Consider the following 16,878-nt stretch of genomic DNA (forward strand, 5'->3'; position numbering starts at 1 on the left):
ACATCTACTTGAAAACATAACCAGTCCTGCTTCTTCTTTCTTCTTTTAAATCCACTTTCTCCTTTTTTCTTTTCCTTGCCTCTTCCCAATCTCCTGGAATTCCTTTTCCTTCTTCCTCATTGCTCACTGCTGCCCACTAACTCTTCAACACTTGCTTCTTTCTGATCTTTACACAAGCTGAAATCTGGATCTGCCAAGGTTGTGTTGTTTTAGCAACCATACTTTTTACAGCAAGTCCTTCCCACTGCATTCTTGACCACACTACCTCTGTGAGAAGTGAGGGAGCTCTTGAACTTCTGTCCTGCTGTCATCCAGAACTCACCCTCTTTTCTAAATAATATTTAAAAGTCTAGAGGGACAGACTGAAAAAGGCAGTCTGTATATCTTAATTCTAGTCTGTATATCCTAATCCTTGCAATACATGATAGCTCCAGCTCAACATCAAACTTTGTGAATCATAGAGGGTAAGAGAGTGCTGATATCTGTCCAGGCAAAAGGTAGAATACATCCAGAGTTGGCATCATAAACACCTGACTGCTGCTTCTTAGTCCCTATTGTCATCAGAATTTACTGTAGCATGTATGGTTGTACTGTTCCTTTTATTTTTTTTTTCAACTGGGGATATCGCGTGCTGATCTTGCTGCCCTTTTTGTTGCTGTTGTTGGTTTTGTATATATATTCGTTCTGTCTATACTAATTAATGTTTCTGGTGTTACGTCCTCTGGCATAAAACAAATCTCCGTAATGTTGTCTCTTTCCTTCAATATTCCTCACCTCCCCTATGCAAAATAACCTAAATTTACACTATGTTTTTTCTTACATTGTAGCTCCCCCACAGTTTGTGGTGAGACCACGAGACCAGATTGTAGCCCAGGGTCGAACAGTGACTTTTCCTTGTGAAACTAAAGGAAATCCCCAGCCAGCTGTTTTCTGGCAAAAAGAAGGAAGTCAGGTAAGTTATAAGCACCCTGTAAGCTTTTCAAGCCTTTACAAATTGTTACAGTTAAATTTTTAGGAATATTATTTACATTACCTTTCACAGATTCTTTTAATCTTTCACAAGAATTTGTTTTTTAAACTATCACTATCTTTTACCTACATTTCTATTGCTGATTTTTAAAACATTAATACTGTGAAGAACTCAAAGACCATTTAAGTTAGTGAAAATTGTGCTGGGCACTGTATAACTGCATAGAAAGCAACACTCTATATCTCAAAGACTTCTCATTCTGAAGCCCCTAACAAACAGGTGGGTGAGACAAACATAGTAGGTAAAAAAGGTATGACTCACTTTTTAACTAATCAGAGTCAGTAATTACAGTTCACAACCTGTCTAGACATGATCAAGCAGATATATATCTAGCAAGCTGATTTGCATCAGCATATTCTCATAGTGCATACAGATACAGGTTTTGAACACGCAGATGCTTTCTTCAGTGAAGTTGTCTCAGGAAATTTCCAAATCTGGTTTTAGAAATACTTCCCTGATCCTTAGTGTCACTTTTTTGGAAGCAAAATTTCCAATGTATCAGCAATGTTGCCGTCAGCTAATGCTATCTTCTATAGCTTAATATTTGAATGTCATGCCATAACATTTTTTTACTGCTGTTGCTGTATTGGCACTATGTTACAGCAGAAGTCAGTCCTTCTCAGTTTCAACATGCAGTTCATGTTTAGTAGGTTAAATTTGAACACTGTAAACTATGTGTACCGTATTCTCTTTTGTACCTGAGAAAAGATTTAAAGTGACAAATGGATGCCCAAGGAGAGTGCCTTCTGCAGCTCCATGATGAAGTCTGTCATGGCCACAGCTGCCTATGTAGCTATGCTATGCACCTTCTCCACTAGCTAAATGATTCTTTTTAGAGCTCTGTGCTATTTTTTCCCATAGAGCAATATGTGAGTTAGCTCAAGTATCTACATACTGTGCTGTGCAGCGCATATATGACTTTATCAAATGAGGAGGCATTGTGCGTACCAGCTCGGTTGAAAAGTAAAATAAGAACTAGACTGCAGATCTCCCATTCTGCCCTGTCTGCTTCTGCTCTACCTACTTCTGCTTCACTTTCTCACAAGTCAGATAACTGGTCCAAAATGACAGGACCAAAGCTGACAGCATTTTGTGCTCTGTTGCACTTGTGGCTTGCGACAATACAACACTGGAGTGTAAGTTTGTGTGAGTATAAGCCGAGTCTTCAGTGTGTTTCTTTCAGCATATCATTCAGAGAACTTTACATCTGGCCTCCATGGATCACATTCTGAAAAAGCACAATGTAGTCTCACTTAGGTGAAAATTGTTCCAAAGGGAAAGTAAAATAGCATATTGAAATTAAAGCAGGAAGTACTGATGTGCTAGCAAACATTTCAAAACCCTTCCTTGTAGAGCATTTTAATAACATGGTAATGTTTATGTAAAGTGAGCTTATAGTGTCACACTTGAATCTAATAAAGTGGACATCCATCATGCTGTAATAAAGAGAAGAGCTTCTAATTAAAGTAGGACATCATTTGCAGGATTAAAGTCATTTAGCGTAATTGAAAAGTGTTAATACTCTATTTTATCCTCTTCCATTGGTATCACTTCAAGGGTAAAAACATTTTAAGGTGAAAATGCATCTTGTGTCTTTAATTGAATGTTATTACCTACTGATTGTACCATGTTGAAGCTGTTTAATTACAAACCTGGAAAATTAATTACCATATTGAGGACCGGATCCCTGAGGGATAGAATTGTTTTTTTGGCAAATAAATGCAACATAAAAATTGATACCTACATGGTTTATAATCAAACCTGGAAACATAGCTCAATGTGATTCACTACACCCTCATGTGAATCTTAATTGAGCATCAGCAAAGTAACACAGGTTAGTGTTACTGTCTCAATATACGGTTTGTCAGATTTTGCAATGAGATGCCATAGAATAGGTGAGTTTTCACATACTGTATATCATCATACATATCTGGAGTATGGTATTTTGGCCAAATTACGTGACTTTTCATCTTTGCATGGTTGGCTTTACAACGCTTTTTCTTGAGATCTGTTTGCAGCACCACTGATGGTGTTCAGAGTAATGTTATGTAGTCATGTTAGACCAGTCCAGTAATTGTAGGGCATTTTTCACTGTGAATCCATTTCTCAATCCTGTGTTTCTGAGCACAACCAGCTGGAAGGGAATGGAGCTTTTCCCTCAGGAATAATTTTCTTTTGTGCCTGTTTGTGCATAAACGGTTGGTCCTTTGTACTCTGTAAGTTTTTTCCCAGACCCTAAGAGCCACCCGCCAATGAAATGCACCAGGGCAAGGTGTGTGTAACCTTTAAACTCTGGATTAAATTCTTCCTTGAGATTAATTCAGTGATATCACATCAGAGGTTACTCTGGTCCCCCTGTTCGTTACCCATCATGCCACCATTGCGCCCAGATGAGCAACCCAACAGCTAATTAAAACAACTAATGTAAAAACATCTTAAAAGGAGTTGTACTGTAATTTAGGACAAGTTGTAATTCATAGTTAACTGGTCTTTGAAGGAAGGAGTCATGAGACTGATGAACTCCTCCTGATGTGTGAATATTCACTGGGACGTGGTACTTGACCAGAACAGACAAGCCCATACTGAAGATAAAATGAAGGATAACCTCCTCTTTCTAATGCAGTGATAAGGAGGCTTCTGGATTTTTTTCCTCTTAAGAATTAGGAGCTTCATCCGTACACCATCTTTTATGTTGTGTTTATTTTTACACATTGCATAATGAGTGATAAATGGAGTCAATCAAAATTGTTTGCTTTCTCATAAAATGTAGTGGATTTTTCATAATACCTTTGTTTGGTAGGTGTCTGTGCCAGGCAGAGTTTATTCTGAAAGTTTCAAGACAATTCAGAAAACAGGGAGATTTTTTGAGAGCCACTTAGCCCTACAGCCTGAAATTGTTTCAGAAGTTTCACACTTTCTTCCTTATTAGATCTGACATGTTTACTGGGTGCATATTGATTTTGGAGGAAAAATTTGTTGTGAAAAAATTCTTGAACAGTGACATTGAAAGGGGTAAGGGAAAAGAGTTACCCTAAGGTGACAAGTAGCCTAGAAAGTAATACAATTACAAGGATACTTGGAGTGTCGGATCTTGTTTAAAGCACCTCTCTCTCCTTTTATTGCCATAACCGGAGATAAAAGTGTGAATTTCACTTCAAAGCAGATTTTTTTAAAATCCAAGCTTGTTTCTTGTCAGTTTCAAATATTTTTTTGTGAACCATTAAGGTCTACTGTAGAAGAAGCACATCTACAGAAAATTCATTTAATACTCTATTCTATACTTTTAGATTTTCTTTTTAGCCCATATAGACAAGCTTACAAGTGAGCAGGCAGTTGTCATTAGAAAGCACAGCAGAGCTATACAGAGCTGCAGTAATGACTGAAAGCTTATCACAGCATGGTAACAGTGTTTTGGGATATTCCTGATACAAGCAATTGGTTTTTTCATAGAGACTTGTTGAGCTGACATAAAAGGCAGAACATATTTTCATGGAATTAGTGTTGTTTAATTATTGTTTAGTCTGTTCCCCTTTCTGTCTCACTGGGCAATGCTACTGACCTTTTTTTTTTTTTCACATCAAGAGCTGTGCCAGATGATACAAGTTTTTCCATGAAAACACAATCCTCACCACTGCAACAGTTTCAGTCCTTTTCTGTGTTATTGATTCATTCAGTCCTTTATCATATGCAGTGACTACTACATCCATTCCAGTTATTCTTGTTGACATCTCTCTTTTCTCCAATCCAGGCCAAAGGCAAAAGCTAACCTGTCTGTTTTGTGCTAACTGATGATGTCTTATCCTAGATGAAATTATTTTTTCTTTCTGATGATTTCCACATCAGATTTATACTCTTTTTTTTCACCCTCACGGCTCTATGCTGCATTTCACCTTTGGTATATCTCAGTTTTAATTTCCTTTTACTTCTTTAAGCTCTCATGCTCTGCCAGCTTCTCCTACTTTATGACCTGTTTGTATCTTCCTCCCAGCTTTTCTTCTGTGCAATGGTCTTACTTTCTCCTTTGCCCAGAACATAGTCACAGCCAAACAATAATGCTATGCTCCCTCAAGTCTCCAGGATTCAATTATTTCTTCTAGTTTTCTAATGTTTACTGAAGTATTGTGTCCTCCTCGTTTATTAGCCAACTAACCATATCATTACAGTTCCATTCAGAATGAAGATGAATGTGTCATAAATACAAATCACTCAACGGTTGGAAAATTTTTCCTCATCTGTACCCCCAGCCATAACACACCACTGTGTGCTGTCAAAGGACTGTTTATAATTCAAACTACAATGGAAAGCTAGGTCTATGTGTTCATGAAGTCACAACCACACTTACTTTTCCTTCTTGTTTATATATATAGTACTTTTAAGGAAAAATCATTGTTTCTCTAGCTGAGGCAAAAGTGTTACTTTCGTGTATTGAATTGATGTGAGATGAATTGTCTTTGCAGAATCTACTCTTCCCAAACCAGCCTCTCCAACCCAACAGCAGGTATTCAGTGTCACCAGCCGGAGACCTCACTATTACCAACATTCAGCGGTCTGATGCAGGCTACTACATTTGTCAAGCACTGACGGTTGCTGGAAGCATTTTAGCAAAGGCTCAGCTGGAGGTTACTGATGGTGAGCTATAGACATTCCTATTGTTTATTTCCTGTCAAAAGTATTTGAAAAGCAGTGTAAATAAAGGCATATCAGATCACATAATTCATACAAGTAAATGGACAATTTTCTACAAAAAATACAATGAAAAAGGGTCTCTGCAGTTCTCTATGGTATCAAAAAGGCATCAAAGTCTAATTTGCCTTTTTCTTGCTTTCTAGAGGTTCCTTAACAATGGAAACAAGGGACAAACCAGCTTAGAACAGGGTTAGTAAGAAAGGAAGCTGCTCAGTTCACTAGAGCTAAAATAGGACTGCAGAAAAACACTGTGAAGAATTAATAGGTTTGCAATTAAATCAGTGAATTGGAGTGCTGAAAAATAAGGCTCAATTCCCAATAGTCTTCAGTATTGGGGAGCTAGTTCGGGGATGGGTCCTTAGCTCAACTAATTCAACACAGTTGCCTTGAACTCACTGGAGTACTGTTGGTTTAGAACAGTACAACATGTAGCGTTTTAGACCCTCTGTGAATAAGGCACTTACCTCACAGCTATGTTCTAAGACTTTCTCAGTATGGTTAGGTGAGAATAGTTTTCAAGAAAGGAAAAGGACACTGCATGATCTCTCTTGATGCCTTTAATTTCAAGATTTTGGTTTGAAATTTATCCTGCCTTGAGATTTACCTTATTCCATTTACAAACATGAATCCTTTTCATATATCAGGAATCCTATGATACCCCTCTTCGTCCCAATGTGTACAGAAGGCAGTTTACACCCCTTAAAGTTAGTGAAAAAAACAACAGTATTCCTCTTATACTAGGAGATTGCTGCATTCCCCAGCATCATTATTCTTTATCTTAACTGACTCATTAAATATCTCCTGACAGACTTTGATGAATTTTTGCCATTAAAACTGTTGTTATATGCAGAGGTCTACTTTTACTGTTCCCTTAGAGACCTGCCTGCACCATGAAAGTTTGAAAAGATGTCTAATTCTGAATAATCTGGCTTTTCACAAGAGCATATTCATCACAAGTGACAGGTAGAGAGGTTCAGGCTCACGTTATAGAGGTTTGAGCATTAATTTGATGCCTTTTCTTTGTTTTCCAAAGCTGTCTGTATTTTCATGACAAGGGGAGATAATTTCTGCCTTATCCTTGCATCTTTACAAGCATGTGGCTTTTCTGTAAGGTAGTTTCTGGAGACTAAAGGCTAACCTTCACTCTGCAATATCTTTAAGGCCTTTCTCTCATGGTATGTGACAAAATGATGCATTTTCATTCAATTCAAATTTAAATGTAGATTAAAAGGTCATTTAAAATTAATGGAAAGGCAGTATTTTTTAATATCTGTCCATAGTGCTGCCTGATTCAGTGCTATGACTGTGATTGGTATAAATAGAACACACAAACATTGGCTAATAGGACATCGAACTGTTAATGGTTTCACCTGCTGATGCTGTACAGATTTACTGCAACAGGGGCTGAGGGGATCAAATCAGGTTCAAGGATATTAGTGATGAGAAATTCTTCCTTTTGACAGACAAAGCCTGTGGTCCATCTTTATCTATTTGGTGTGGGAGGGAAAGAAAAATAATAAATCCTAATTGATGTCTTTGGAATTTTCATTTGTTTATTTAACAAGTCAACAGAAAGCTCTCAAAAGTGTCCCTGCTAAAATGCACATACATCTACAATTAGTTCTGATTATAGGCAGTGTGCATTCCATGTTCTAGAGAAAGCATTACCTGGTGGCTCTGCTGCTCAAGGAATGCAAAACCTGTGTTCTTCAAATGCTTTCCAGAACCCACTGTGAGCATGATCATTATGAAATAATACAAGATTGTTATAGAAATATCATTTCATCCTTGAGTCAAAGGGCAGATGAGGTCAGAAGAAAAGTGCCAAAACAGTATTGTGGAACTGAGATTATATAAATAAATGTACCATTAGATCAGAGATTTTTTTTTAAATTGCTTTCAGTTAGGAAGTTAACCATAAATGTCTAAATAATCTGTTTTGTTTGATGCTGAGCAGAAGTTATGGAAGCTAATGATTTTTATCAGTAGGGAAATCTAATTTAATGGTTTTAAGAATATAATAAAAGATAAACACTGTGCATGCTAGCTATATACTTAAGCATTAGTGTTCTAGTTTTTGGCTGGTGCTTTCAGTTTTACTTCATAGCCCAGAATTTTTCTGTTTGGTTAATGATTTAATAATAGTGGCGAGCCATCTTTTTCATTTTGAACACATTTTTGTTTGATCCAGAGTAATTTAGTTCCAATTGAAGTTCCAATACAGAATGAAAACATATGTCATGTGCAGAAAAACAAGTGCTTAATTATACCATATATAGCAGTGTTTCAGTTGTTACATTTTTGCACTTACAAATCTTTACTGGAAATATTTTTAACTCAAGTGTTCGCATGAGAAGAGATTACTAGCTGTGATGAAATGTGCTGAGTTGAGTGATAATTTTGCTGATTATGGACTGTGCTAAGAGCCTTCAGTGTATTTGAAATTCAAATCTTGTATTTTCTTGAAAGGCTATCATATAATCCACTGTCTAACGCACATCTGGAAAAGCAAAATAATTTTAAAAATTGAGAGTCTTAGCAATCCATTCGAACTCAAGAAGTGAATATGCAGCTCACAGTCTTAAAATGACAGATCATGCAAATAAACCAAACACTTCCATCTAACTACGTCTGTGCTCAAGATAGAAAGAAGAGTTTACAATTAGTAATTTGTTCCGTCATGCACAGATTATTTTGGAGAAGATCTCAATTCCTCCTTATCTAGTCATTATAAGTATTTATTAATAGAAGTGTTGACCATTGCATGCTCAATTGTAGGATGAGCCTACTTCGCCCAGTTTACCCAACAGTTGCTGTTCAGGGTGAATATTGGGATGGAAGAGCAAGCTTAACCTCCCGCCATGGATTTTACTGGCATAATAAAGATGAACTGGTTTGGGATATTAAATTAATTGAAAAGATTGTGTTTCTGGGCTTTTGAATGAAAACAAAAGACTGGACCTATAGGATATTCTATAGGATAATTCAGAACAGATAGGAAAAAAGAGAAGGAATTAGCAGCATACCTCAATAGCTCCCTCCCCCGTGATTTGGAATAGACAGTAAGGCATTTTTCCCAAACTCCTCTGCAATTTTTTTAACTATAGGTCTATTGAATATTCTGGTGTATGTCTTTCTCAGATCCTCCTGGAAGAATTTAATATCATTCAAGTTTACTCATCTGATAATCTGGCCACCATGATTCTTATCCCCCATCAAATGTATATTGCATGTTTTATAGCAAGGGTGATGGTTTTGAACAGGAGAGATTCAGAACAATTCCACAGCCTGCTGTGAAGCTTTTCAGCAAAAAAAAGACAGAGGAAGGGTGGGACTCTGCTTTTCCACCTCTCAGGAGAGCACCCTGTCCTATTATACTTGTAGTCACCATGAGAATTTTGTGACTTGTGTCTGATTTTCCTCATTAATTCACCAGGAAAACTTCTGAAATGTGGATTTTGGAAGCACCAAAGTAAAGACTTCATTTTCTCATTCTCTTATTTTGATTTCCTGTTGTAATTTGACCAAATTGCACCCAAACATGGTTTCAGTTGATTCAAACTGCATTTGTAGTGAATCAACTGTTCATTAACAAACATTATTTGCTCCTTTGATACTCTGATCAAAATTTACACTGCATTTTATCACAAAAGGAGTCTAATAATTTTTCAGTTACGAGAATACATGAATATATGGTTGCTGGCAAATGGTTTCAAAACCTTTTTTTAAAATTACATTAATTTTTATATCAACTTCTCTTTTACTATGCGAACATATTTTAGCCATACATAATATTTCCATGGAATGGATATAAAAGTCTCCTGCTAGGAGAAAGCAATGTAAAATTTAAATTAAAAAATAAAATGTTATAAAAGCAAGTAACAAAATCCCCAACCATTTTGTGGATATCTTCCACTATCTCTCTGTTCTTCAGAATGCTTGTATATGTCTTTTTAAACCTCAAACCGAGTTTTGGAACCTTACTAATGAGGAGACCTATGTAGTAGGAATACAAGCATGTATACACGTTTTAGAGAAGATTTACAAGTCATAGTTGTGAAGACAATACAGTCGTTCACAGATCAGTGGAAACCCTAAGTGTTCATTTAACCTTTAGCCTTAGTGTCATGGAAACCTGTAGTGGTCTTTCACCCATAACACCCTTGAAAATGAAGATTCCTTCTGGCCAGGAGACTTTCAATTACACTATTGATCAGAGCTATTTAAAGGATTATGAGCTCCTCATTTGGGCTGTAAAAAACCTAATTACATGCCAGAGAACAATATCTGTAATGCAGTAGGTTTTGAAAATACCTACATTGCTACACATATGAAGGGCAATTAGATGGAGCAAATAGTAACTGAAATGGAGTAGTTAGCAATTTAAGTAATTATTTTTCCTTAATTTTTAGCTGCTTAGAAAACTGGGATTTGCTGTTTTGCTTAAATCTAAAGGAAAACTGACACAGCTAAATTTTCATTTGAATATACTCTTGCTGCAGGTATTCTGACAGTACGTATGAGCTGAGATCAATTTTTATTTCACCACATGGCTGAACTGCATAGTCAGAGGCATCCTTAATGAGATAAAAAAAAATACATATATCAAGGGAAAAATGCATTGTATTTTCTCTTTTCTTGTAATGTAGTGTTTCCTGTTCTCTTATTTCACTGGGTGATATTTCAGAATTTCCCACATTATGGTGTTAATAAATAATCTGTATTGGCTTTCTATTTTTGGTTTCAATTGCAATAAATGTGATGAACTCACATTCCAAGGTGATGCTATTACTAATGATTCTATCCTTTGTGTACCTTGGTAACAAAAGAATTTAGTTAATATTTTTACAAAATTACAATTTCAGAAACAATTATTTTACGTTTAAAATGTATCACCACATGAAAGTGCTTTGAATCTGTGGAAGGTTCCAGAGATTTGCATCTCAAACAGCTTAAATACAATAGAAACTATATTGCTTCACAATAACTTATTTTCACCTGATTGTTAGTCAGGTGTTGTGTATCAACAGTAACAAAATAGATTCTGAGCGAGAATAAATGATTCAAACTCAGTTGGCATCAGTGGAGGGAGGCTAACTTTTAACTGGTTTAGGAGCTAATCTTGCCTGTTTGAATTTCTGTTTAATACCAATCATATAATTGTTCAGTTGTTCAAAGATCTAAAACAGTAGCAGTGTGGCAGGTAAATATACAAAAATGAATTCTTGGTTCTGTTATTTTGATTTTATGCAGGAGTCATAGCCTTGTTTATATTCAAGTATTTTACATTCATTCTGTATAAACACATTCTTTAGAAACAAAGAGTTACATTTTCCTACTTAGCAGATGGCTCAGAGAGTAGGTTCAACAGCAGAATTACTTATGAAAAATAGATCTTTAAAGAAAAGCTAACATGAACATTTTACCTCACCTTCAAGATATCCCACTGGTCATGGAATGAGTTTTACACGCAGCCATGCACTTACTCACTAGTTACAGAGTCCTTTAAGCCGTATTTCAAGCATGCAAATGTAAATTATTAGGGGAAAAAAATGTTCACAGCTCTAAAAGGTGATGAATAAAGTAAGCTGTTAAATGGCTTGATTGATTTTGAACTTTTCTCTACCGGAAACATTTAGATCACTCAGATTATGAATATGTTTTGTATTATTGTTACATATTTTTGCTGATGAAGATTTGCAATTTGAGCATGAATGGGGGATGTGGTTTGTACCCAGGCTAGACTGGATACTATGTTTCACTTTGAACATTTACAGATTTTCTCTTTTAGGCCCTAAATCAGGTAAGCAATTAAACCCATTTTGATGTGACATTAAACACGTGCTTTAAGTGCTTTCCTCAGTTGGAAGAATTGAGAAATGTAACGCAATTATTTTCTGAATTCAACATCTGAATTTTCATTCTGTCTTAACCAAATGAGTCTGATGATTAAGAGGAGTTTATATGTCATGGTGTTACCTCACAGTGGTGAAAATAAATTCTTACAAAAATGTTTTTCAAATATACCATTTGATTGTTAGCATCTGTCTGTGTGTCTTCCAAAATTAGCCTTTAGAGGCTCACTTAAACCAGTCTGCTAAAACTGGTATGTTGTCACGGAAAGGGCTAATGCAGCAGAGATTGTTAAAGGTGAGGATGCCAATGCCCATGTCACTGTTTAGTCTTGACAGATAGGCCTCCGCCCATCATCCTCCAGGGACCGGTCAATCAGACACTAGCAGTGGATGGGACAGCATTGCTCAAGTGCAAGGCAACTGGCGACCCCCTTCCTGTCATCAGTTGGCTAAAAGAAGGATTCACCTTCCTGGGCAGAGACCCTCGAACATCCATACAGGACCAGGGGACACTTCAGATTAAAACTTTGCGGGTGAGTAGTGGTAACAAAAGAAGTACTGCAAGTGGTACATCATGGCTAGTCTTGAGCTGTTGGTGTGTGCCTCAAGCAGCTCTGCTGTCTTGCTGCCTGTTGTCTTCAAAATTAATTTAATTGTCTCTTTTACTACAAAATTCTTACCAAGTCCACATCCTATCTCATTCTTTGACATTGTGTATAGGGAAGGGGGGCAGAAAAAGAAGAGCCAAACTAACATCAGATATTTCTATTAGAATTCCTAAAAATAGCATTTATATTTAAAATCTTACATATGTTGCAATGAAACATGAGTTGAGGATGCACAGACTTGTAAGAGGACAGGACTTCCTTATCTTTTTAGTCAATCCTACCATGAAGCCATTGGCCTGTTGTCTCTGTTAAAACTTTCGTCACCTGGTCATTATTTTCCAAGGAGCTATTGTGCTAGCAAGTGATTCTGGAGTTCATCAGGGTTTGGCAGTGCACTTTCTCCGTCAATGAGTCTTGGCAGTCTTGAGCTGGCTGATTGATTCCGACATTACGCTTGCTGGAGGTACTCTATCAGGCTGCAGGTGGGAGGAGACAACGAATACTTTAACACACGTAGTCATATGCAGAGGGATTTCTATTAAAATAAAATGTATGTCATTATATCTACGTTTTGACGCATGATACGGTATCTGAAAAGTACAAAGAAATCTTCTGATATTCTGAATAGCATGTCAAATATTGTTGATAAGCACCACATCACTAATCTCTGTTTGGGCTTTTCATTTTTCCCTTTTCAAAGATAAAATGCGCATTTGTGTGTGTGCGGACAAGCATGTATATGGAAAAATAGTAAAGTAAATGTAATTATTTGTCAAGAACTTAAAGACAATTTCAGAAACCATTTAATTGCATCAGCAGTAATTTCTGCACTTAGTTTCGCCATCCAAAAAAATGTCAATAAACTCAGCTACTGAGGAGAAGACATAAAGACCTGTTTTGTTTTCCGATACCACCTCATCAGTGATCATACATGAATTGTTAACTTCCTTGGAACAAAATGGAATTTATTAAAAAATTTATGCTAGCTTTCCTTGAGTAAACAATTTATCCTTTCTCCCTGGGCTGAAGGCAGGTTTAGGCCATGAAGGTTAATGCATTTTTCCTGTAGAGCTGGATTAAAGAGTGCACTTGAATAGTCAAGATTCCCCAGTAGTGTTAGAAAGAAGCAATTAAAGGTGGAAGCTTAGTGATTTCAAACAAACTTTCAGGAATCGATGATGGGCTTCTGTGGAGTGTCCATGAGGCAGAAGCTCCTGGGATACCTGTCTGCATGCAGCTATGCAAACAATGAAATAGGTTCTGAATCATGCCAGCGCATTAATCTCGCTGTTAGAGGCAAAAGGTCTGTAAACGAAAGGAAAAAAAATTGCTTGCAAGGGGAGAAGAAAACAGTATTAGTGGTGAGTGTGGTTTTGAAAGACACAAAGCTTTTATTGATCCTTAAGTGGCTCATTCACTAGTAACCAATTTTCCTTAAAGGCTCAGAAAGACATTTTTTATAAACCCCTCAATTGCAGTAATGTGCACTGTTTGACTCAGACTTCAGAACAAAAAACACGCATAACCATAAAAAACAGATTTCTCCTCTACCTTGCAATTTTTATTAAACAAATAGGGATTTAAATCTGGAATGTTTAACTTTTCTCTCAGGTCTACCTGAGCAAAGGTTAGCAACACTTCCTAAGCAAAAGCTATCAAGGAAATATGTCCAAGTACACTTACATACCCAATTTCAAAATAAATTAATATTTATGACCCACATGTCTTCAGCCGCCTTCTCCCCCCACAAATAATAATCAGTATTGTAATCATGAAAGATTCCAAGATATGGGTGAAGATGAGCTACTACTACTTCAACCTTTGCAACCATCCTCTTCTGCTATGTAACTCTCTTCCTATATGTAAATCAAATTATTCATGAGTTTGCAGCAATCACAGTGAACTATGGGCCAGTCATAAACATGAACCTAGAGATTTTTCTGGTGAGCCAATCTTCTCAGTTGCTGTGAGAAAGAAAACTAAAAACTCACATACATCACTCACACAGTACCCTTTCAGACGGGTCAACACTGCCAGAAAACTCCTTTCTACTTCGTAGATGTGTACCACACCGGATTTAGACATCTGCATTAACTAAGGAAGAAAATGGTTTATTTTACTGAATAGCAAAGATTTTCCATTCACCTCCCCTGTTGGGTTTGGGGTTTTTTTTCCCCCATAGGACAAAAAAAGTATAAATAATTGTATTATCGATACATTGTGTCTGTATCTAATCCATCCACAGTCTGGAATGTTACATAATTCACCTTAACTTGCAAGAGGCAGCAACTCTCCAGCTTGCATTGTATGTTGAGTTTCCCTTCTGCACGTTACTCTGTTGTGTAGATCACATACTTCATTGAGTACACCATACACTATCTGTCACGGTAGTAAAAAAATGAAGTTGAGAACCACAGCCTTGAGAAATATTCTCCATTATCACATAATGAAGAATTATACATTTTATAAAAGCTCAGACAAAGCAAAACAAAACACTACTTCAGAATGCAATAACGCACTCTTTTTCAGAAAATCTGTCTCATTTCAAGAGTCTCATTTCATTAGCAGTACGTCTATATTCTGAGTCTCTGAGTGATAGTCAGGGGGGTTTAATTATTGCTTGTATGTCACGGAAAAAACATGCTCATTCAGACAGTTGACCTGGCATTAATCAGTTGCTTCCTGCCCCTAAGATGGGTACACTGCAGTCCCAGTATATCTGAAGAAAATACCAAGCAAATTCAAACATGATAAAGTTAAAATCAATTAAATTATATATATCAACAAGTATTCTAAAGATCATCTAACTTACTTGCCTTGACATTCTTCTTGAAGAGTGAGGTATAAGCACATTTGCTATAGTGCCAATCTGCATTTAGCAGAAAACCCATTACAATTCCTTAAAGTCCAATAAAGCTTCTTGGATGCAGTCCTATTTCCGTCAAGTCATCTGATGGTGAATATAATTCTTCTCCTTTATCACTGGAGTCAGCACTCTCCCTCTTTTCCTTCCAATTCCAGATCACCAAGCTTTATACATAGTGGTAGGAGGGCTTCCTTTATATATTTTCTACTTTGTTAAGTTACCGTTTTCCATACATTTTTGTAGTCTTCACTAGTTCCTGTCTCATAAAACTTTATATTTCAGTAAGCAATAGCAAAACACTTGGCAAATTTTCCAATAGAATAATTTATACATCAGTGTGATTAATATTGACAATATAGTTCGAAAAGGTTTTCCCAAATAATTTCGAAATATATGAACTGACAAGAAAATCATGGTAGTTTTATGCAAATGCTTTTTTTTTGCTACCGAAGTGCCTTGCAAGCCTTAAATAAAATCTTGCATGAAACAGAAGAAAGGTAAGCATGGTGTAGCATCTGGTCTAATTTTGCCATTCGAAAATTGCTTGGAGGACTGTCTGTACAGAGAGAACCACTTCAGTCTCAGCAGCGGTATTTGTACATGTGGTGGCCTGTATAGAAATGACTTCATGTGTCATAAGAGTCTAAGATGATGCCACAGCTTTCCAGATGCTAGAAAATGCATCTCTGTGTCATCATTGGATAATGAATGGTGAGATTTTAGCCTCTAAGAAGTTAATTGTTGTTATGTTGTTACCTGATTTCACCTGCAGTTGTTGTAGCCAACACAAAGATTGACACTAAAGCAGACACTTGGTAGCACTTACATGCTGTATTGGTACCATTAACCATATGAAAGTTAGAATTAGAAAAACATTAGGAGCAAGTGATCTTCTTACATTTCTGTAAAAGTAACTCACAATTAAATGATTGTTTATAAATATACGATTTAAAATGTCGGCTAAGTCCTTCTCACCAACAAACATTTAGAATCACAGAACCACAGAATGGTTTGGGTTGGAAGGGACCTTAAAGATCATCTAGTTCCAATCCCCCTCCCATGGACAGGGACACCCTCCACTAGAGCAGGTTGCTCAGAGATTTAGAAAAAGAAAATTACAGTAAACTCAAACAGCTGATTCTAAAAGGTTGTTAAAACTGCCCTTTACTCTATTTTCTGTCTAGCTGTCCGATACTGGTACTTACACTTGTGTTGCTACAAGTTCCAGTGGGGAGACATCTTGGAGTGCTGTGCTGGAGGTGACAGGTAAGCGATACTCAGGGGCTGTTTTTCATTTGGCACAAAATGAAAGTGTAAACTGTATCACAGAAGTCTGAGTCAAGTAATCCATTCTAGAAATTCTGAGATTGAGATGGAGAAGTTTTAGGTGGGAAGGCCGGGTTCCTTCACATGCCTTCATTTAATTGCTTTTATCTTAAATGCCTATTGACATTGCAACCATTTGTGTTTGTCTCCAGTGACAGCAGTATGCTATAACTTTTCTAAACAGGAGCGTTAATAAACTATGGATATGTCCAGTAATTGGCTTGAGCAAGAAAACTATTATGCCTACACAGAGGCCTATCAAAGTCCAGTGTGCTCTCTGTGAGTACAGGAGGTGATCTTGGATATAGGAGCTGTCTCAGCTTTCTAGTAACTGAGGTTTTGGCATTTTTTGTGAATTTCAGCAAATCTGGGCTTTTTTGTTATTCTTTATTTCTTTTTTTTAATATATATTTATGTATAATCTTTTGAGTTATGCCTTTTTTTTTCTTTCAGTATGTACCTAAAAAATGATGGCTCTTCATCCAAAACTATATGTGGTAATGAAAC

At 36.6% G+C, this 16,878-nt stretch overlaps 1 protein-coding gene across 1 annotated transcript in view; it reads left to right on the forward strand.

Moving 5' to 3' along the window:
* Window positions 1-827: 827 nt before the first annotated feature.
* ROBO2 (roundabout, axon guidance receptor, homolog 2 (Drosophila)) overlaps window positions 828-16,878 on the forward strand; it is a gene marked incomplete at both ends in the record, with an annotated part of 55,271 nt that continues 39,220 nt past the window's right edge. Inside the window, 4 exons of the mRNA XM_010154119.1 lie at window positions 828-952; window positions 5,488-5,659; window positions 11,899-12,104; window positions 16,230-16,311. Coding sequence (XP_010152421.1) covers window positions 828-952; window positions 5,488-5,659; window positions 11,899-12,104; window positions 16,230-16,311 — 585 coding nt within the window. The remainder of the gene's footprint in view (window positions 953-5,487; window positions 5,660-11,898; window positions 12,105-16,229; window positions 16,312-16,878) is intronic.

This window comes from Eurypyga helias, unplaced genomic scaffold, assembly GCF_000690775.1.
Source record: "Eurypyga helias isolate BGI_N326 unplaced genomic scaffold, ASM69077v1 scaffold29186, whole genome shotgun sequence".
NCBI classification, from domain to species: domain Eukaryota; kingdom Metazoa; phylum Chordata; class Aves; order Eurypygiformes; family Eurypygidae; genus Eurypyga; species Eurypyga helias.